The sequence below is a fragment of the Lagopus muta genome, chromosome 5, assembly GCF_023343835.1.
Source record: "Lagopus muta isolate bLagMut1 chromosome 5, bLagMut1 primary, whole genome shotgun sequence".
Taxonomy (NCBI): domain Eukaryota; kingdom Metazoa; phylum Chordata; class Aves; order Galliformes; family Phasianidae; genus Lagopus; species Lagopus muta.
This window is the reverse complement of record NC_064437.1, coordinates 14870723-14892579: the sequence shown is the minus strand read 5'-3', so window position 1 is coordinate 14892579 and position 21857 is coordinate 14870723. Positions and strand designations below refer to the sequence as shown.

General features: G+C 46.9%; 1 protein-coding gene across 1 annotated transcript; it reads right to left on the bottom strand.

Annotated features, from left to right (window-relative positions):
* On the bottom strand, positions 1-18195 carry LRRC8C (leucine rich repeat containing 8 VRAC subunit C). Its single transcript, XM_048945869.1, has 3 exons — positions 18096-18195; positions 8256-8397; positions 1-6149 (listed from the first exon to the last, which is right to left on the bottom strand). Exons 2-3 carry the CDS (start codon positions 8391-8393, stop codon positions 3879-3881), a joined length of 2409 nt encoding a protein of 802 aa, XP_048801826.1. The 5' UTR covers positions 8394-8397; positions 18096-18195; the 3' UTR covers positions 1-3878.
* Positions 18196-21857: the final 3662 nt, after the last annotated feature.

Below are 21857 nucleotides of genomic sequence, written 5' to 3'. Positions count from 1 at the left end.
TAAAAGAATGTTTTATTTCACTTTTTCCTGGGTGCACTATATTGCAATGTAACACTAGGCAGATCTATTGACAAATTCAGATTCTTGGTACAGAATTAAGGTGTTTGTCCATTTGGTCAAATCTCAGAGTTTTTCCTTGGCATTCTTACAGGACCTGTCACCACTCAACACAAGAAGTGGAAGTGCCAGAACTGCAATATGAGACTTGGAGCGGGTGCTTCACAATCACCATTTGCAGAAGCTGCTGAATTGGCTAGATGCACAAGGTCAGCATGATATCCATCCTAACTGTGACAAAGGGGGAAGTGCACACTGTCCAATTTTGATCTCAAAGTAGGTTTGTTTTTCAGGCTTAATGCACAATTAAGATTGTCTTCTTATTTTTGAGGCATGCTGTCACCTCTGCTTCCGCTACCAAGGAAGACTTGCATTATTTTAAAGCAATAATGTTAAATGACTCTCTTATATTCTGGCCATTGTATTAGTTATCATTAGGCACCTGATTAGTGTAATTAATTATATGAACTCATACAAACCATGCCTGATTATCCACAAAAAGTCCATCCATTCCAAGCCAAATACTATAGTTCACAGAAAAGTCTTCTAGTACGCAATTGCACATGAATATACATACGAGCAGTACATGAATCACTGAGTAAATATGGCACTTTTATATGTTTTCCAGGAGGTCATACAGAATTAGGAAACAATCTTCTCTGTGCTGACACACTTCTAAAATACCGTAACGTAGTTAAGAAAATGCACCCCACAGACTAGATAGTAAGTATAGAAAAGTCAGCAGTGCAGCTACCTGAGTTTGTTTCAATCAGTTTAACAGTGATCTGATATTTTTTTCATTCACCACAAGCCTGAGGGCTGGCTACCCACAAAAGGCTGCCACCTGACTCTGTTACAGACACAGCACACGGCTCTCCAAGTGCTGAGCTGACCTAGCATCTCCAGAGCGACCCATCCAACTGCTCCAGGCACAGACCCTGGCTGCAGCCCCGGGCCCTTGCCATCGATCCTTCAGAGAGCTGAGCCTGCAGCAAATGTGTCCTTTTCTTTTTTTTTTTTTCTTTTTTTTTTTTTTTTCTTACTGGCTTTGTTTTCTGCTGGCTCAGTATGTTGATTTGTCCTGTGGAGGAAACAGACAAGCACCAGAGCCGTAAAGGTACGAGCGAAGCAGTCAGATGCTGTGGAATGGGAGCAGGGGAGGAAGAAGGACACCAAGGAAATTCCTCCTCAGGGGCAGCGAGCTGTTCCATTGAATAAGCTGTTCCAGCAGACCAAACCATTGGGGAAGATACAGTTATTAGCTTGAAAGTGCTTAGGCTGGTAAGATTTATTCCTATGCAGAAAGTAATTACGGAAATACCAGCACAAGGCACTTTATACTCATGTAACTGCGTCCACATGAGGGACTGCAATGGCATAAATATAATCAGTGGCAAAGAAAACCCCCACATCCTCTATGATGTATTTAAAAACAGAGAACAGAACAAATCTCCAGCCTTCAGTTATGAGGCGTGCATAATTTCCATTCAGAAGACAGAGCGCTGCACATGGAACAACATTAGACACAAAATAAATTACAGGCTTAAAATGCGACATCTAGGAATATAAAGATAAAAAAAACAACAAAACTTCAAATGTAATCCCGTATTCCAAATCTAAATAAGATAACTATACAGCTCCACCGATTACTTGGACATTTTAAACAGTTTACATTCATCAGGGACAACAGCACTTTGGTTTACATAATTAGGTTAGTATGAGCAACGAAACATTTCTCTCCCTCACATTACATCAAAGTGAAACACATTTAGAATATATATATACTGCCAAGCTGCTCCAATAAGTGCATTCCATATATGACTAAGAGTAGCTCTTGCAACAGCTACATCAGTTATAGCTCTTTCATAGAACTACATCAAACCACTTGGAAAAAAATCATTTTGATTCATGAATCAAAGCCTGACCCAGCTTTGATTAATCACACAGATCTTCTCCAGAACACGCTCAAGTACAACAAATTACTCACTGAGTCTAGGGGCAAACCTACTTATTGGATTGTGCATCACACCCTGAATGAATGGGGAAATACTCATTTTGTCTCCCCACCTGTGTAAGTCTGACTCAAAACAACAATAAGCTCAAGAACTCAGAACGATGGTAGTTCAAAACACTTGATTGCAGCTAGAAAACGTTTAAGAGCAACCAACCCAGCGATAGTCAAACAGTTATTTTACAGAACTTTGAACAATTTGCAACTGATGAACAGCATTGGCTCCTAGAGAAAGAAATACTTACTCCCAGATATTCTTGCAAAGCATTTATCCAGTGCCTGCATCCGACTCAATGTGCATTGCTGGATAGGATGAAAAGATCTCCTCCCAGCCAAGCACTCTGCAATCATATGGTTATTTTTTATTAGCTTAAATTAGCTTGCGAGCAGCACGTGAGTGTTCATGGACTATGTCTGCCAAACTTGCCTAGAAGAAAGCAAGCAGCTGGATAAATAAACAACAGAACAGTTTCAGAGGACAAAGTTCCCAACTTGAAGCATAATCATTAAAGATATTATTGTCTATTAAATTATTTTAAAAAGCAGACAGACCTCCAAATGTATGACCTCTGATTTAATTACTATGTGGGAGAGGAAAACACAGCCTTCATCACTGTCCTCTGGAGGCTGAGACTTTGAAAAAGTTAATGTATTCAATGAATCCCATTTTTGCAAATCTGCAAATGTTCTTGTGTTGGGCTTGGCAATGTAATACCAAAGCTCAAATAAGGAGCATGTTCACTGCTAAAAATAATGTTATTTCCTTGCCAGAAGGTTCACAAACTAAAGATGATTGCACTTTTTCTGAATCCCGGTCCTGCATGGTGCCAAGCATCCCTGTGGGAAGTGACTGAGAGACACAGAGGACACTTTCTTCCTTGCAGGACCGCACATAAAGTGGAAGATGGGTAGAGCATTTTTGAAAATAGTGTTTTATCTCCCTGGGTTGACTTTTTCAACACTGCGAGTTCATTGCACCCCTTCCATTCACGTCAGCAGGAAATGGGCAGCTGAATCCCTTTGCACTGTTCAGAAAACCTTCAGCATGAGTCATTTTGGTAGGGACTCCTCTCTGACCTGTGCCCTTACTCCTCCGGCTCTGGAGCGGAAATCGCAGTCAGTGCCTCCTGCTCGGACAGCATGCAAACAGAGACCTAGACTACACTTTCCAAAAGGCCCTGGAGAAGTTCTGCATATTCCCTCCGACTTATGAAAATACCTCCAGCCCTTGTATGGAAAGAACCGTATCTGCTTGCTTTGACCATCTGAGAAAACAGTGCCATAAATTAAAGGTCAACCCAGACCTTGTTAGATGTTGAACACCTTCAGCTCCCACAAAAAAAAAAGAGGGAATGAGGCATTCAGCACCTGCAGTACTACCTGTTGAAGACCTCATCCTAAGAGATTAACAGTAACCAGGAAGACAATATAATTACCTGTTACAAATTATGCAATTCAAAACATACAGTTTAAATACAATTTCCCTATTGGGATTTACCAAAGGGGAAAAAAAAAAAACAACCAACAGCAGATAAAACCATTTACTTTTGCTAGTAAAAATTAAGTTACAAACACCCTTGCTGTCAGGGCAAAATAAACTTTAAAATATCTTAAAACAGTGAAAAAATACAAGAAAATTTTATTTAAAAAATATATGTACTCCTTACTCCAAATTTGTTTGTACAGAAAGGACTTTTTGAAAAGGCAAAAAAAAAAAGATAACAAACTAAATGCATATTCAGAGTATGCACTTTCTACAGGGTATTTGGTAGAAGCGTTATTTCTGTAAAACTGAGGAAGAGGAAGCTATTTATTCAGCTTTCATTTGTTCCCTGACATCAGAAGGCAACGTTTCAAACAAAGTGTCCTCTACAGTGAAACCAGTCCGCTTCAGAGACCTACATTCACCAAGTTCTGGTGGGAGAATTTCAAAATGATTGCCTTTAATATCCAAGTGGGAGAGGAATACCAAATTACCAATTTTAGGTGAAAGGACAGACAAATTATTTTTCCCAATTTTCAGAGTCTTAAGTTTTTTGCAAAAGTATAGTTCATCTGGCACACTCTCCACTTTGTTGCAAGTAATAGAAAAGTACTGTAAACTCTGCAGAACTCCTATTTCAGGGGGAATAAAGCGAATGTCATTGTAAGACAAATCCAAATATCTGATTTTGTTGCATAGGAACAGGTGGGATGGAAGAACCTCTATTTTGTTATGGCTGAAGGAAAGCCGTTCGAGACTAGTGAGTTTCTTTATGTGCTCTGGGATGTATGTTATACTGTTGTACCACAGCTTTAGGATTGTCAGTTTTCTCAGATGTTGAAAACTTACTATTTCTTCAATGGATTTGAGGTTGTTTTCCTTTAAATCCAACTCCTGAAGACTGAGAAGGCTAAAGACTGCGTGAGGTATGCGCTCTAAATCACAGTGAACCAGTTCCAGCTGTGTCAAGTTGACCATCTTCTTCAGGTTGTTGAGCATCACTAGCTTAGTGCCGTCGTTATGGATGCACAATTTTTGCAGGTGACTTGAAACATCGACTGCAGATTGTGGGATTTTTGACAAATTACTCTTTATGTAAAGAACTTTAAGGCTTTTAAGTTCCCGAAAAGATTCCAATGTAATGTTTTTGGAAATATCATGACTTAAGGAGCCAATTAAGTAGAGTTCTTCCAGATTTCTGAGGCCATACATCCAGTGTGGAAGTTCTCTGATGTCGTCAAATTTCACACTCAGAATCTTGAGATTCTCCTTCAGAAAGGCCAAGGCAGCACTGTGGATCTTAACAGAACACTGGTGCAGTGACAGCTCCTGGAGATTGTCCAACTGTGCAATGGTTGCTGGTATCATTACGTTATTAATGATTTCAAGTTTTAAAGACTGCAGCTCAGTAATTTCAAACACCGTGTCAGGTAGCCCAGAGAGCATGAAAAGCTGTAGCTCCAAATGGCTATGGGAGTTCATTTGTAGCCTCTGTCTTAGTTTATCTGCAGTCCACTCATTGTTTAAGTTGAGCTGTTTCAGCTTATTTTCACTGACTTCAGACAGAAAGACAGCAAACCTCTTCGAATAGAGAGGGTCATACTGATCTATCATATGAAGCATAAAAGCAAAGTCATTCTTGACATCTGGGATATCATCAATTCCTGTCTCCTGCCGGACATATTCAAAGGAATATTCTTTCAGTGAGCGATAGAACAGCCAGTATAGAGTATAAAGGCATGTGAGGCCATAGATGCTTACAAAGCACAGGTAGCAGTATGACAGTTTAGAGAATAGATGTGCCATTGTGTGATTACAGCAAAAATTCTTGTATCCTGTCATGTCTTCTATATCAACATTACAGACGACTGTAAAATTAACTTCTGAGACAAGTGCTGTGTTGTAAGCAATGATAATAAGGAATTTAATTACCTTAAGTACAGTCTGGCGAACATACATGACATAGAGTATGTCCCCCTCCTCAACATGCAGTCTAAATTTCTTCACCTTTTCGAACAGTGCTTTGGCCTGTTCACCTTCTTTCTTGTCCAGTGCCCCATGTGTTCCCTTATCCACAACCAGCTTCTCAGGGATTGATTTTAAAGATTGTGTCTTGACCAAAGTGCCTTCAGTGCTTGGTTGGGTAGTATTAGATTTGTTTATGTTGTTTTTCCTGTTATCTTTCTCTTCAGAGTCTTCTCCTGACACTTCAGATAAGGCCCTTGTTGTCCACGGAGAATCAAAACATTTCCCAAGTATTGAAATGAAGTGTTCAATTTTGGAGCTCGATCCAGGGAATTTGAACCAAAAGTTACTACACAGCATGAAGACCAGCGTGTGTATAAGGACAAGGTAAGGGAAGTACTTGGCATACCAGTGCAGGGCACGTTCGTAGCACACCTGATTAATAAAGCTGTACTGCTGAAGGTCCAAATCAGTCTTCAGTCCTTTCATTTCAACTGTAGCTGGAGGGGTTGATGGCTTGGGTGGAGGAAGAGGGGTTGTATCTGGGATTGTGCTAATTACGACTGAAGTATTAGATTGGTTCTGGCAAGGCTGGACTCGCTTTGGAAGGCATATTATCTTGTCTTGCATGACCTGAAACACACAAAAAGATATCTTTTAAACTGATGTACAAACAATGATGGCAGTATGACTGGGTAACTGCCCCTGGAGTTCCTCCAGCTGTCAGGCATTCCACCCCATAGCCTAGCTCTTGGTCCCACAGTCTGTGAGATGACTATTACTATTATCAGTCCCAAGAAGATACTTGTTCTATATGCCAAGAACTAGGTCACCCCTTTTCATTGATGGTTAGCTTTCCATTATTTGGATAAGGGGGCACTGAGATAAACCAGGAAAAGGAAAAACATGAGTAATGTTTTCACAAAAGACCAGGGATCTCTTGCACTGCTCTCTCCAGAGACAGACTGTTCTTGCTGGGTATATTCACCCTAGCAAAGTGCAACATGGTATTCATACAGCTTAGGCTTGAAAGCAGTGTGACTGCATCTGTGTGACTTTACACTCAAACAGTGATGTCTATCACATCCAAAATGGCTGACAAAGAGTCAACATGAGCACATCTGTGCTGGGACATTCTTTATCTTCAGTCTTAGTAAGGCCAGGTAGGGATACTTAGAGTTGTGTTTTATACATGTGCACTGTTTTATTCAGCGTCTCATATAGAGTTCTTCTATGACACTCCAGTGGGAATGAAGTACTTCTGCTCCTGAGTCTGTCTGTAACACAAAAAAGAGCAACTTCCTTAATTTAGGCTGTTCATCCACACTGGCAGTCAGGTGAGACTGCCTTAAGGGACCAATCACCTTTGGTTTAATTTGGGATAAGCCTGAGTTACTTGCCACAGTCCCCAGAGGTCTGAACTTAAAATATGAATCCATGTGACAAACCAGGAGCCCTGTTATTTGCCCTGAATGATTAACTGGGATCATCCTGAACTAAGAACGTGCCTTCTTCTGTATTGTGGATGTACCCTTTGACATGGTGGTTGCTGAAAGCACTATGAATAGAGTATGCAACAAGAGCTTCCAAAACAGATCCTCCTTGACAATCTGTCCTGGTGCAGGGAGACGAGACTACATGTTTCTAACAGTGACTGTCGACACTTCAGAAACTCTTACTGTTAATCTTTGCCTGTAAATGTTATTCTGATATACACCATTACTTACACCCTGGATTCATGCCTCTGGTAATAAGCTGGAATAAGTTTGAAGCGTTTCCTCACAGTGTTTTCCAGTGGGCTTCATCCAATCAAGCAGATATATTTAAAACCAAGAAGCTTTACATCATGTGCTTAAAGAAACACTTTGCTGTTGATGGAAAAAAACAGCACTGTATAGGAGAGGTTTTTAAACATGGACACTGTATCTTCTTCAGTGAAAATATCTGAAATGGTGAATCCAGGTAAAACCACAGTAGATTCCACATTAAATTTGGGACATATTATGTGAAAATCTTATGCCACATACATGAGCAAAACCTTCCTGAAACAGGAGCTCTATCAGTATGAGAGCTCCATTTCTGAGTCATGGCAAAAACTGAGGGACCCATGTCTGAGCTAGTACTGTAACTGCTTGTGTGGAGTCCATCCCAGACAGTATTTTCCATCTCTCTTCAGCTTTTGGCTCTTAAGCAAAATTTGGCTACAGTGAGTGACAGTAATGTCAATTGTTTACATGTAAGCATGTTCGGAGCTGCTTTGGAATGGAGGAAGCATTATATTAGTTGTGGGTGGCATTAATAAAATAAGCACATCCATTTCAAATCACTTTGAAACATAAAAGCAAAAAGTATTAATGTTTGCCAAATAAAGAAAAAACAGAAATTACAGAATTGCATTTTTTCAAGCTCCTAAGCAAAAATGGGATAATGTGTAAGAACTTAATTTGATCATCTGTTTTGTTATGCCAAATTGTGGTGAAAACAGGCATCCAGGCACAAGCCAAACCAACAGTTCTTATCTAAGCTGGCACCACTTCACTGACCCTAGCACAGCTCTACTGATTTGCAGCTGTGGAAAGTCTGGCTGTGCTATTTGATGTTTCTGCCTAAACAGCTTTAATCCTGGGAGCTGCAAATTTTGCTTTGTTCACTGCAAATTCAAGTGATTAACAACCCATGGCATCACCGCTCTCCCAACACTTCTGCAAGAACCGCCCATCCCTGCCCCAGCCGATTTACCTGCAGTGTGCACCCAAACACGCCGATCATCAGCATGGCCACAGAGAGATAGTCTGTGAACACATCCCACCAGGGCTTCAGCACCCTGAACGCCGGCTGCTGCTCGGAGAACTGGCGAAACTCGGTCACGGGAATCATCCTCCTGGAAAAAGAGCAAGGCCAGAGCTCAGCCTCCCACAGCCAGCACTCCCCGTCCACATGAGATAGCAAGAAAGTCCTTCTGCAAGGTTTGAAATCCATCCAGGACGTGATGTGGCAGCAGGTCCCTGGCTGCCTCCGACCTGGTCCTTCTGACACCCATCTCAATGTGTCCCATGGCGGCACTGAGGCCCTGTGTGTGCAGGGAGACAAACTGATCCCACACAGCCTCCCACCCCCACCAGAGGGTTGATGCGGCCTCTGCGTCCCTCCAGCTCTACACTGGCTGTGATCTCAGATGCCTGGCTACAGCCTTACCCTGTGCTCACATTTCACAGGCCCTTTTAGCTATTGTGTTTCGTTCACCTCTGTTGCCATTCATAGTGGTTTCTGAGACGTGCTGGAATATTTGTGTGCATACTCACCGCGGTTTTAAACCTACTATGTTTTGAGTGCAAGTTGCTAGAGCACTTCAGCTAACCAGAACTGCGGGTGCTATGGGCAGATCAAGGGCTTTATCTTCACCTCAGATGTCTGGCTGACGTCACCAACTCCTCTGAAAAATCAGCCACCAGACAAGCATGCACGGACAGAGACGCTGATACGAAAGCCTACAGCGTGTTGTGTAATGCATCCTTGAGATCAAACCAGCACTGAAACTCCCCAGTAAGTTATGATGGAAAGATAAATCCACATGGGAATGTAACAAAAATACTCCCAAGGACAATTAATGAGAAGTGCCCTTTGACTAATACCATAAATGCTCACCACAATCACCGCCTATCACTGCCACATTTTAAGAGCTCACACTCCTGATTCAGCCGAACAGTGGAACCCACCAACATGGTTCAGGTGCCCAGCTCTCCCAGGGGCGGTCCTCAGGATGCACCGTGCAGCATGGCCTAGATTTCATTTGTAGTTTTAGGGGTCTTTGTTGTGCTATAGGATTGCTTTATTTCTTGTAAGCGATGTGTGTGGAATTTAGATGAAGGAGATTCTGGCAGCGCAAACACAAGCTGCTGTGATCCCTTGTCCCCTTCAGCGGTTGCTGCTTGCATAGTGCAGCTCCTCATTAGCACAGCACACACGCTGCTAGCCACCATCATGGTCCAAGCGCGGAGCCGCGTGCACAGCCCACCTACTCAAGTCCACCTACCAGGAGCTCTGCAGTCCCCCACCAGAACCTCTTTGTCACTTATATTGTTAAAAAAAGGACAAAGCTGCTACTCAACAATGGCATTACTGCTGCACATAATTGTGGTAAGTAAACTTACCAGTAGTAACAGGCTACATTTTTAACTTGAGAAAAAGAGACATTCACAAGAAATGTTAAGTGGAGATCAACATGAAGAAGTAGGATAACTTCTTAAAGATTCTCCAGAGAAATGCTTCTTTTGCTGCAGCAGCAATAAAGAGAAGATGCTGGAAAGGTACACAGGAGCCTGGGCTTGCCAGGACTGCCACAGAGCACAACTTACTTCAGTTCACCCACATTCAAAATGCTACTTAATGGCAAAATACATGGCACCTGAGACACGGAATATGACTTGCATCAAATATCCTTCTAAGCCACCGTAGGAAATGTTGAGTAACACTGGACTGATTGCTGATTAAAATCAGAATTTACTGTTTTTTCTCTCTTGTATTTCCAACAGCCCTCCATCTCTACAGAAAAGAAAACTGCCCATGAGATAAACCACCCGGTGTTCTGCTACCAGAAGGAAGTCAAAAAGGAATTGCGTCAAAGAGCTGTACTGCCTTGTTCTGCAGTACTGCAGGGAAGAGACAGGTGGACAGCAACATGGTGATTAGTCATTTTTTGGTGATGATCTTTACTTCCAGAAAATAAAGAAGAGTCAATGAAGAAAAATGAATATGTAATAACAAGATAGAATGCTATAATCCAGGAAGATGTGCAAGGAATACCTGATCTCCACTGCAAAGGAAAATTAGGGTCAAATACAGTACCCTGAAGGGACGTGCAAACACTTGAAGATAATAAGCAAATACAGTTACTGCTAGAAGGGATGTGGAAAAGAACCAAAAAAAAAAAAAGCCAAAACCACAAAAAACCCAGTCAGATCCAAACTCTTCACTGATGTAAACAGGAAGAGTTTCCAGCCAAATATCAGATAGTTAGTGCTGCAGAAATCTAACCGGAGCCATCAGCTGATGCATGGGCAATGAGAAGCACAGCACAATGACTTGATGTGACCTGAAATGGCTGAGGAGAATAAGTACGTCCGAGTGAGAAAGGAAAGTACTGGACACAAATTAGCCTTAATAAACAAGAGATTAAATCAGAGGATGACTCCAAAACGGCCATCCAGCAGAGCAGCTCCTGAGCAATTGGGTTTCATCAGGGGAAATGCAGGGAGGAGGCAGGGACACACAGCACAGAACGCAAAGGAAATTAACTCATCAGCTGCCTAGTGTGGCAGCACTGGGAGCAGGGTGGGCACAGCAGCAGGAAGGGCCTTGTGCACATGGACTGCAGCCACTGTGCAAGGGCTGGGTGGGCAGGAGCTGATGGGGCAACCCACAGCAAGCCGGAGCTCTCCCTCCCTGGGCTGCCTCAGAGCACCTTGGGAGACACCGCATCATTACACTCACAGAGCCCGTAGCGCTCAGGGGTGTGCATCTCTGATATGACCCTGAATAAACGTGCTCTTGGCCCCTCACAGCTTCCGGGCCCCACGCTCTAGCACTGCTAAGTGACTGTTGCTATTTTTAAGCAGATTCTTTTGGAGCAGCTTAACTCGTTTTAGACAGCATACCTCTGAACGGATGCACTCCCACCACCGGCTGAAGGGACTGCGCTGCTGAACACCACGGCAAATGCTGGTGCTGGCTGCAGCCTGCACTCAAAGCTCCAGAGGCACGGCTTCTGTCAGGTATGGTGACTGAAAAAGGCACATGTAGTGAAACAGAGAGAACTGAAGTCCCTGCCTTCATTCCATCTCCTTCTGTAGGTCTGCCAGCACCAGCTCAGTACCAAGAGCCCAGTATGACACAGCGTGTTGGCCAAGGACCATTACCTGCTGTCCCCAGGCTGGTGACTGGCCCAACCCTGAAGGGAAAGACACCTCCTGGCAGGCAGCACTCGACATCGCCAGCCCAGCAGACCATGTCCTTGCACAGAGAGGCCCAAAGATGGGCCCACACCGGGCACAGCTGTGCAGCAGAAAGGTGGCAGCATGGCCAGTCACTGCTCTGTACATGGGTGACTGTGGTTTGGAAATGTTGTGGTTTCAGGTTTCAGGCTACAGGTGTTTGTCTCAAGAACTCAGGCCCTCTGCTACCTTACTCTTCCAGCAGTTACTCAGCTACATTGCCATGCACTGAAGGAACTTGCCATCATCCATCAGTTGTTTCAGGTTAACATCCACAGCCTTGCACCAGAAACAGGGTCCCTGGGTGCTGGACTGGCAATTAATAGCAAGAATTTATTCGTTCAGTAGGGGGAGGGCACAAATAACAGAACAGAGGAAGAAAGGAGGAGAAGCACTGTGGTAGGAGAGAGGTAAGGTTGCAGAAAAAGTGAAACTTAAAACTGGAAAGCACAAGAAGTTGGTGAGATCTCTTACGCCAACCAGAAAAGACAAGTTATTCACCACTGGGACACATTTTAGTCCCTCAGAGGGCAAACCACACACCACCGAGCCCTGGAGCCACAGTCTCAAGCCATGGCAGCACTGTGCTGGGTGGAAAGGGCAGGGTGAGACTGAAGAACTTGCAACTGAGACTGTGCAGCCCTGCACATAAGAGATCTATCAACAGGAGAAAGCATTGGGCTGGGCTAACCCAGCTCTCCTTGCTGATTTAAACATACTGCATGTGTTAGAATAAATTATGAAATGCCTTTTGGGAATACAGCTGCAAGTAGGTTTCTGGGCTAGTTCCCATACATGATTTATAGCATATTCATCTTCATTAAAGGAAGAGAGCACAGTGCACACTTAACAGAGGCTGCAGCAACTACACGAAGCAAGGAGTTCATGTCAGTGCCTTGCTGAGCCCCCAAATTTGGCTAGCGAGGCACGGGTGAAGCATTTCTTACTGCACTGTAAATAGCTGCCCACAGCTGGCTAATTTTAATTCATAATACTTGGAAACCATGGCTTTGCACATGTCCACTACAAGGGCTAAGCCTCGATTCCAGCATGTGCCCAGAGCTCCCTGCACTGCAGATAAACTTGCCCTGTTTCATCATCTAATTGGGAGGGGTTTCCAGGCTGGAAAACAGACAAGACTAAGAGGGAAATGAAATGTTCAGGGCTGGAATTAGCAACTCCTAAATCCTAAGTGTTTGACACTACCCCCTTATCTGAGTTCTCACACACATGGTACGTGCAGTGGAATGGTGTCTGAACTCCCCGACATTTGCTGTTGGCAATTACTTTGCTGTATGTTTGCACTGACCGAAGTGTCCATCATTTGGTCTGATCCCATGTAGCACACAGCAGTATCTCTACTAGCAGCCACTCCCTACATAGGAGGTATTGCAGGAGGCCAGTTTCCCCCACTAGACTCTACAGCTATTGGTGCTTCCTGAAAAATTAAACAAAACCTGTCATTTTTTCTTGTTGGGAAAATGACTTTAAAAGCTGGCTTTTTGGAAACACAGCAGAAAGGCCTTGCACATTGCCACTTCAAACATGGGCTACCCTGTATTCTGATGATCACAGCAGAAGTTTCCACAAGTAAGAAATACCATCATTTGGCAGAAATACAAACAAACGATGCTGTTGCTCAAACATAAAGCCCACATTGAGGAACTGGACAGTCATTAAGACCAATCCATTTGCATACAAACAAGTCATTCTTAAAAGACATGTGTTTAAGGTATTGTCAAACAAGCTACTTGAAATTTATCTTCTTGGGGCAGCAAGGAAATGTGTCCAGAAGCATGGACAGGCATGAGTCAGGGCTCCCAGGACTAGGCCAAGGGTTCTCTGCATGGCCCTGCCTCAGGAGCCTGTCTGCAATAGGAAGGTGCCCGCTTCCCTCACCACTTGTGGTGGGGGATAGGAGCAAATAGTGCTACGAGGTCATAATACCACTTTTTTCTGATTCTCTGCAAATGATTGAGTTTGAATTGACAGCAAGCCAAAACTCCCCTTCAGAGCCATTGAAGCCAACTTGATGCCGGATGCAACCAGAGCTGCATTCAGACACAGCGCAGGCAGTGACTAAAGCCCAGCCAGCCCACAGGACCCCATGCCAACAGCTGCAGCCTGGTGCCCCTGCAGCCAGTAGCGACCTACCGGCTCTGCCGCAGTGCCCAGAGCCGCTCCCAGCCCTGAGCTCAGAGATGCGAGAGATGAACATAACGAGGAAGTGACTGTAATGAATTGCATGTCAAAGTATACGCTGCAATTTCCACCTACGCATCCAGTAAGTGCCGCCTTGGTGGCGGCATCCCAAACAATAACTTTGTTGTTTGTTTTAATTGAGCCACAGTCCTTTTTCATGCGTTCCACACCAAAAATACTTCCTATTGTCAGCAGCTCTTTGACTTCCACTTAGCTGGGCTGAAGACAAAAAAGTGTCCAGGGCCAGATTTTGCCAGATAAGATCTGCACGAAATCAACAGGAGCTCTATTGTACCACAGCATTCTATGATAGCACTGCACGGAGATTTGGCCTTGCTGAACTATTAGTCCAAATTCAAAGCAAAGTGAACACTACACATTCCATGTCAAAGACTACTGCAGAAGCACCACTCCCCACCTTTCACGTTTAGGAATCATGACCCAAGTTTATCAGAGCTGTCACTCCAGCTGAGGGCTCTCTTTCCAGAGCTGCAAAATATTCATAATGTGACTGCTAACCTTTAACAGCAAACTCTAGCACAAGCAAGAAACTACCCAGAAAGTGCTATTCTAGTACTGCAGAAATAGGTCCAAATGATCGAGTAAAGCAAAGCAGATCAAGCTTGAATCAAAGTTACACCAGCCTATCCAAAACACTTTGATACTCAGATAGATAACAAAGACAGGAACAAAACTGTAGGACAGATAATATTACATGAACTAGTACCAGCCATTGCCAAAGGAATAGTGAGGGACTCCAAGCTAACACAAGCACTCATCATAAAAAGTGTTCAGCTGATATAATTAAAAATTAATTCCTAATTAGGACAGGAAGCACAAAGGCTCCATTCTGAGTCTAAGCAGCTCAACCAGCTGAAAAGTTAGTTAAAAACTTTTTATGCAGTGATTGAGCCAAAAACATTGAAGAAATGCAGCTTTCGTGATTTGTGAGGCTCCTTCACATAAAGGACCTTTTCTGCTCCTGCTCGCATGCTGCACAAGAGAGCTTTCTAAACTCTGCAACGGTCTCATAAAAAACGAATCCCCGAACGCCCTAATAAACACGTGAATATTCTCAGCCTGACACACTGCTGATGCGTTTTCCTGCCCCCAAACCATCTTTTGTGACAAAAATCCCCAACAATGAAAATATAGCTCATAGTCTTATCTGCGATCCTGAAAAAATGAAAAGCCTAACGCATAGAAATTCCAGCACATGAAGTGGATACAATCTACATGCGCTCAGAGATAAGCACAAACAGCTACAGAACCTGAATTTCTACTCATGCAGGAAGGCTTTTAAAGATTATAAACCTCAGAGATTTGGAAAACCAGAGCTATCTGCTAAATTGGTCAGATGTTTTCAGCTCCACATCCAGCCGTGGCCTGCTGAAGATGGAAGAGCTCAAAGCTTGCTCCATCAGAAAGGCCATGGCTGTTCCACAGAGCAGGAAGGCTGAGTTCATCAACAGCAAAGTCATTGCATGGCGCTCTGGCCATGTCATAGCAGGTGTGTATCTGTCAGATCACACTGTCATAGGTAAACGATGGCAAGGAGCAAGTACTCTTTTTAGTCACATTACATTTTACAAAGATTTTTTTCTGACAGTATTGCATGTAAACACCCAGCCTGCTCTATAAGCTTCAGACAGTGCTCTCTGAATACTGGAACTGCTTCCTTACAGCAGTCCCTGCTCCTGAGCCATTGCCACAGGGTGACACAAAGCACATGTGTCTCAGTACCTTGCCCCACTGCAGGGCAGGGCCAGGCCTGCGCTGTGCTCCGCTGCGTGGCCCAGGGCAAGTGTGCGACCCAAGCTCCCATCTCAGCTCCAGGAGTGAGCAAATGAAATTGGAAGTGTTCTCAGCGGTTCGCAGCCTTATTGCTACCTTGCTGGGTTTTAGATTCCAACCCTTACAAAATCAATGATGTGCTGTTGCCATTGAAGGAAGATGCAAGGTCCCGTCTCACTGCTTTCAACAGGGCACCACTTAAGTCCAGAATTTGAAGCTGGTAGACAAGGCTGGATGCTGCCTGTCTGGGAGTCAATGGAAAGGTAAAAGTTCACCTCAACAGAGAGAAGTACATCCTGAGCACTGCCCTGTGGAGCAAGCTGTGTCGTATCATCTGTGCCAGCCCAGGCCCCAGCTCTCCACTTTGGGAGATGAAAACAGTCAACACAACTTCCACGGTGTCAAAAAACACAGAAAAAAACCATCCCTATCGAAGCTCAGGACTCTCCACATGATGCCGTTACAAGTCCTGCTCTGTACCAGCTGAGCCCCTCAAGTGAGGCTCTGACTCAGGAAGCTGAGCCAGGGGCTGCTGGGCCCCATGCTGCTCCGCTGCTTCACTGCAGGGCCGGGAGGTGACAACGCGGCCCTATGCCACAGCCAGCAGCTACAGGCAGGTGAGGTGGCACAGCCACATCTGCCTGAGGTGAAGCACACCTCCCATTATGCCCAGATGCACCATCTCTGGAGTTTGCACCACAGCAGTCACACACAATCCCTGAGCACATTACTTGGAGGTGAGACAGGAGTTTCTGGTATTCTAAACATGTGAAATCCAACACTTCTCAACATTCTGATAAATCATTTTGGAGGGAAAATGGCTTCTTTGCTTTACTACATGAGGTTTTTTGGGGAAGTATTTGGGGACTCTTCTCTTTTTTTCTGAGTGTAGAATGTTTCCTCTTCAGGCACTTCCACACCCCTTCCCTGCCTCACACAGCACCGTGGCAGCCAGGAGGAGACTTCCCTCTGGGTTTTCCCAAAGGGAGAAAAAAACCTGTACAATTAAACCCAAGCTCCTGACGTCGTGAATTGTTTGGAGTACCATCAGAGATTTTCTGCTTCCTGCAGCATTGAAAGAGTTGGGCTGGGAAATGAATAGCGGCCACTTGAATCAGTGCAAGCGGAGGTCAGCAAACAATTGCGGGAATTGCTCCTTGGCTTATGCCGTCACGGGGCCACACCGTGCTGCTGCTTGGGCACAGGGCTGGTGCGACATCGCTCCCGTGGCAGCATCTCTGGGCAGGCAGTGGAGCTGTGGGGAGCAGCCGGCAGGCACCAAAATCCAGCTCCAGGCAGAGCCCAGCACCACAGCACAGAGCTCCAGAGAGGAGTTCAAGAACCTCCAGTGCTTCTCTTCACTGGCATCAGCACCAGCCACGTCCAGAGCTGGACATGTAGTCGCTAGGCTTATAGGCTTTCCATCCTTTTAAAAACTTATTCCAAAGGTAAATAATAATTAAAAAAAAAACAAAAAAAAAACAGGAGATGGAACGTTATATTACTTTAAAACCATCAATGGGGCCTGTTAGCATCCAGACTGGAAGAAAACAGTATCATGGCTGCCACACATTTTAGCAAACTCAGAGTGCAACGAGAAAGGAAATGATTCAGAAACCACAGGTGCTTTGCACCGCAGGCTGGGCACAGTGAGGGCCTGGAGCCCAGGCCGGCTGGGACGAGGAACCGCTCACACCGCGCTCAGCCCCCGACCCACAGTGCGGCCACACGGGGCTTCCGGGGAAGGACAGGCCGAGGGGAGCGCTGCCCTGCGGCCACTGCCCGCGCCAGAAGGAAAAGCAAAAGCAGCTCTGAAACATCGCGGGGTGGGAGGAAGCACGGCCGCTCATCGGGATCGGGCAGGCATTCCTGCCTCATCTCCCAGCCGCGCCTTTTCCCTACCACCACCTCGCAGAGCGCCTTTCTGCCTCCCCGGGGTTACTTTACAGCATCATCAGCCCTACTGAGCTCCATGGGAGCAAATGCAGACACGTGCGTGCTCACACACGGCCGCTCACGAACACTACATCTTTCTTTAAAGGCAGTACTTACTCCTGAAGTAAAAAATGAAAAAAAGCAACCCACAACTCACACGCTTAGCACCGGCAGTAAAATCCTTCACCTTTAAACACCTCCATCCTAACGCAACTGCAGCAGATGCATTCGGCAGCTTTCTATTACCCCCGTTTCTCTGGGCCAACCGCTCTGAGCAGCACCGAGGAGCACCGAGGAGCACCTCCCGCCCCGCTCTGCATCCAGGCCGGGCCAGCCCCGCGCTCCCGGCACCGCGCACACAGAGAGCCCGGAGGCTCGGCACGACACGGCACGGCGGGCTGAGCGTTCCGGGCTCTCCGCGGCGCGGGGGTTGCGGGAATAAAGCAACGCGAGCTCCGCGGCACCGCGCCTGGCTCTTTGCCGGGCACCCCGCGGCCGCCCGACCGTCGGGGCCCCGCCCGACCGGGGCAGCCCCTCCGGGAGAGAAGCGGGGCCACCGCGGGGCTCCGCTCCCGGCGGTACCTCGCCGCGGGCTTCCCGCTGCCGCCCCTCCGCAGCGCCGGGCCCCGCGCGGCCCCGTGCCCGAGCCCCGTCCTACCTGCTGCGCGTTCGGCGGGCTCACGGGCGGCGGCCGAGCAGCGGCGCGATCATGCCGCGGAGCGGAGCGGGGCCGAGCGCGGCGGGCAGGGCCGGGCCGGGAGGGGCCGGGAGGGGCGGGGAGGCCGCCGGCAACCGCGCTCCGCCCCCCCGCTGCCGCCGCCGGGCCACGTCTCTCGCCTGACGCAGGCGGCGGGGCCGGGGGCGCGGGCTGAGAGGTCTCTGCTGACGGAGGAGCTCCGGGCGCTCCGCCCCGCGGGCCGAGCCGGGGGCCGCTGCCCGTAACGGCAGCCGAGGCCTCGGGGACCGCGGCATCGCCGCCGGGAGCTGCCGCGGGTGGGGGACGTCCTTTTCCTGAAGCGCGATGCGGCGAGCCGACTGCGGAGAGAGGGCTGCGCCGCGGCTGGCATCGCCTTAACCGCAGGAAAGAGCCTCGGAGAGCGACAATTGGAAACACAAGCTTCCAGCCTAGCGATTCAGAACGCGCAGACCGAAAAGCGCTGCTGAAAGGAGAAGCGTGCTCTAAGGGACTTCTGTCCAACGTTTCCAAGAAAGATTTACATCTCCGGCGGAACTGAGACGGGACGGAGCGCGCCGAAGGGAGGCACTCGTCCTCTGTGGCCGCCCCCGGCCTTGGGGACAGCCCGCGTGATCCCCGAGGGACGGCACAGCTATGTAAACACGGAGAAGCACAAATACATAAACCCCGTAGGGGGGAGTTAATGGAAACAAACAGGACGTGAGGCCCCGCAGCTGCCCGCCCGCACAGCGCTCCCTGGGCCGGGATGGGGAGCGCAGCGCTGGGGGCTTCTTCTGCTTCGTGTGCCTCCCTCCCTTCGCCGGCTGCTGGGGCTGCGGACCGGGCGCAGGGCGCTGTTCGGGAGCGCGGATCCGCCGGGCGGCACAGCAGCTGTCGCTTCGCGCGTCGCCCGCCCCAAGCACGGAGCCACCTGGCTCGGCCGGGCCTCCCCCCCGTCGCGTTTTTTGCGGGGACCTCGAGGCCGCAGCAGGCCGAGCGCTGAGCGACCGCTGGCGCAGTTCCGTCCCTGCGGAGCCGCCAGCCTGAAAGATTCCTGCAGCGTTTCACCAGTACACGGTGTCACGGTTACCCCCACACGTAAGGGGGATGTGGCAGAAGATTAAAACGGGACTAACGAGCAAGGTTTCCATCTGGGTTTCGTTTCTGAGCTAAAGAAGCCGTTACCATGACTGCAGCATTCATTTTATTAGTTTCTTTCCATTACTCCTAACTCCTGGCAGCAGCTTAGAGAATCTCTCCCTGGCCTGGATGGTTTCTTCTCTCTGCTCACCCTGCCGTCATCTCTGAGCTCATTTAATCTTTCCTCATCAGTCAGTCCCTCCTGTTCCCTTAATCACACTGCTGCCTTTCCTTCAGCTCCCTCGCAGTTGCTCATTTATATGATGGTGGCATGGTAGGCAGTAATTCTGCCATTGTTAACTTTTCTTGTTGCGGACTTTGGGGTTATTTTCGTTCGGAGTAGCTGCTGTGTGGTGAGGGCTGTGCAAAACCCCAACACCTCACAGGAAAAGCAGTGTGCCCAGGTAACGATGCCCAGAGGACAGAGGCTCAGGGCAGCGCTGCTCTGTGGGCTGCTGGTGGGAGGAAACCCACAACTCACACCTGAAATTAAACACACAATTGCAGCTCCAAGAACTTAATCAGAAGCATGGTACAAAAAAAAAAAAAAAAAAAAAAAAAAAAAAAAGTTATTTGAAAAATTGCCAGAGGTGTTATTGCTTGCTACCATGTGCTGCCTTGTGGTATTTACGCGACAGCAAGACAGCTGCAGCACTGCTTTGTTAGCAGCAGGGGACACTGGGCAGCCAGAACTCACCCACCCAAGGGCCAACTCCTTGCTGGGACCTAGGGTTGAGATGCACAGTCCTGAAGCCATTGCTTAGAACCAGCACAGCATCTACCAGAATACAACCCCAGATCGACTCACTCTGTGCTTAAGAGCCTTGGGTCCCAAGAGCAGCCCTGAAACTGGGAGCAAGGGGACATTGCTGCTTGGAGCCTGGCAGAACCATTCCTGAAGCTGAGCTGGGCAAGAAAACCACAGCTTGAATGCAAGAGCTTGGACTGTTCTTGGAAACAGACGCACAATGGAAATGCTTTCCATCAGTCATCTCCTCCCAGCAACTGTTGAAAACAGCATAATCTGCTAACACAGAAAAGCTAAATTGCTTTCAGACGAAGTACTGAGAAACTACTTCTGTGACTTGATTTAACTCACATCTGAACTGCGTACTCTGATAGCTCCAGCACTTCTCAGATGCTTGAAGTTTCTGTCACAGCTCATCTTTCCCCTGGTTTACATTTCTCCAGATTTACATTTTAACCCCTTGTCACAGCAGTGTTTTTAAAACATGACTTTGGATATAGCAGATGTTTAAACAATAGCAGCGTGATGAGAATACTTTTAAAATGACTTGCATGGATGCTATGGGCTGAATCAAGATAGGAGAAGCAAAGCTTCAGAACAAGGTGAAGATTAAGCTGTCATTTCCTAATCCCGCAACATTTTTTTATGTATTAAAAACTGCTTTAATCAGAAGGTAAACAATGAAATCATTTTTCATCTCCTGAGCTCTTTTGTTGCTCCCAAGTAAAGAGGAGCCACGTTCTGTACTTCTGATTACAATGAAAACAGTACCATTACACCAGGGAAGAATTTGGTCTGACTAGTTCTCTGTGGAATAGCTATTGACAGCACTCCTCACGTACCTTGTATTGTTGAGAAAACAGAGAGCTAACGTTTCACCAAAAGACATAGGGCTAACTCCCTCTTCCTGACCTCTGGCTGAACTGGAGCTCCTGGATGTGAGTGACAGTTTCCCTCTGTATCCCTTCTGATGGCTGGGCTTCCTTCAGCAGTGTGCCTGCAGGCCTAACCAGCGAGCTGCACCACTACACGCAGACCTGACTGCAGCTCCCAGCCGTGCACTCCACAGGACGTGACGTCTTGTCATCCAGTTTTAGATGCGAGGCACTCCGTGGGGGTGGCTCATACAAGGCAGGAGTGATGGAGCCCAGCAACCAGAGCTCGCAGCAAGCACTGTATGTAATTGCTAAACACCGCTTTCCAAATAACAGTTTATTACGACCAGTGCATCTTCTTTGGTGTGACTGAACAAACAAGCAACAGTATGGACATCTATGGGAGGATTTCAAAGACGACGCAGCTCCACGCTTGCAGCCCTCACACTGCTGCCTCCTAGCCCCCCCAGCTCTGCCACCTCTGAGGTTCTCTGCTGAATGGCCATGCTTGGTCTTGCACACAGGCCTTTTCTCCTGCATGGGCATTACCTCTTACCCTCAGTCCAGCACTGGGATGGCTTAATCTAAGTGATGGTTTTTTTTCTTACACTTAGTTTTCCCAGCACTCCTCTACCCCTCACACAGGCATGGCTGTGGTGCTCAGAGCCAGCTGAACTAATGCACAGAACCCATACATTAACACAGAGCAGCTCTACTCTGAGGGGAGTGTCTGTTTGTCAGAGCAGTGAAGTACCCTGACTGGTAACGTGGTTATGAAGCTGTATGAGACTGAATCACTGCTTACATGGCTTGCTCCCCGGGTTACATCATGGTAAGAGATAACAGACTCAGCTGTGGTCCACTTTGCATCATGCTTGGTTGTTTCAGAGGATCCCAGTTTTTTCTTGTCATTACATCTCAGCTTGCAGTTTCTTCTACTCTTACACCAATAAATGCCACTGGGAAATTATTCTTTTCTCC

Excerpts from the sequence above, each read along its gene's own strand:
- LRRC8C (XM_048945869.1), bottom strand. The coding sequence starts at position 8,393 with ATGATTCCCGTGACCGAGTTTCGCCAGTTCTCCGAGCAGCAGCCGGCG. Across the intron at positions 6,150-8,255 it reads TGTTTGGGTGCACACTGCAG|GTCATGCAAGACAAGATAAT; the intron begins GTAAATCGGCTG and ends TGTGTGTTTCAG.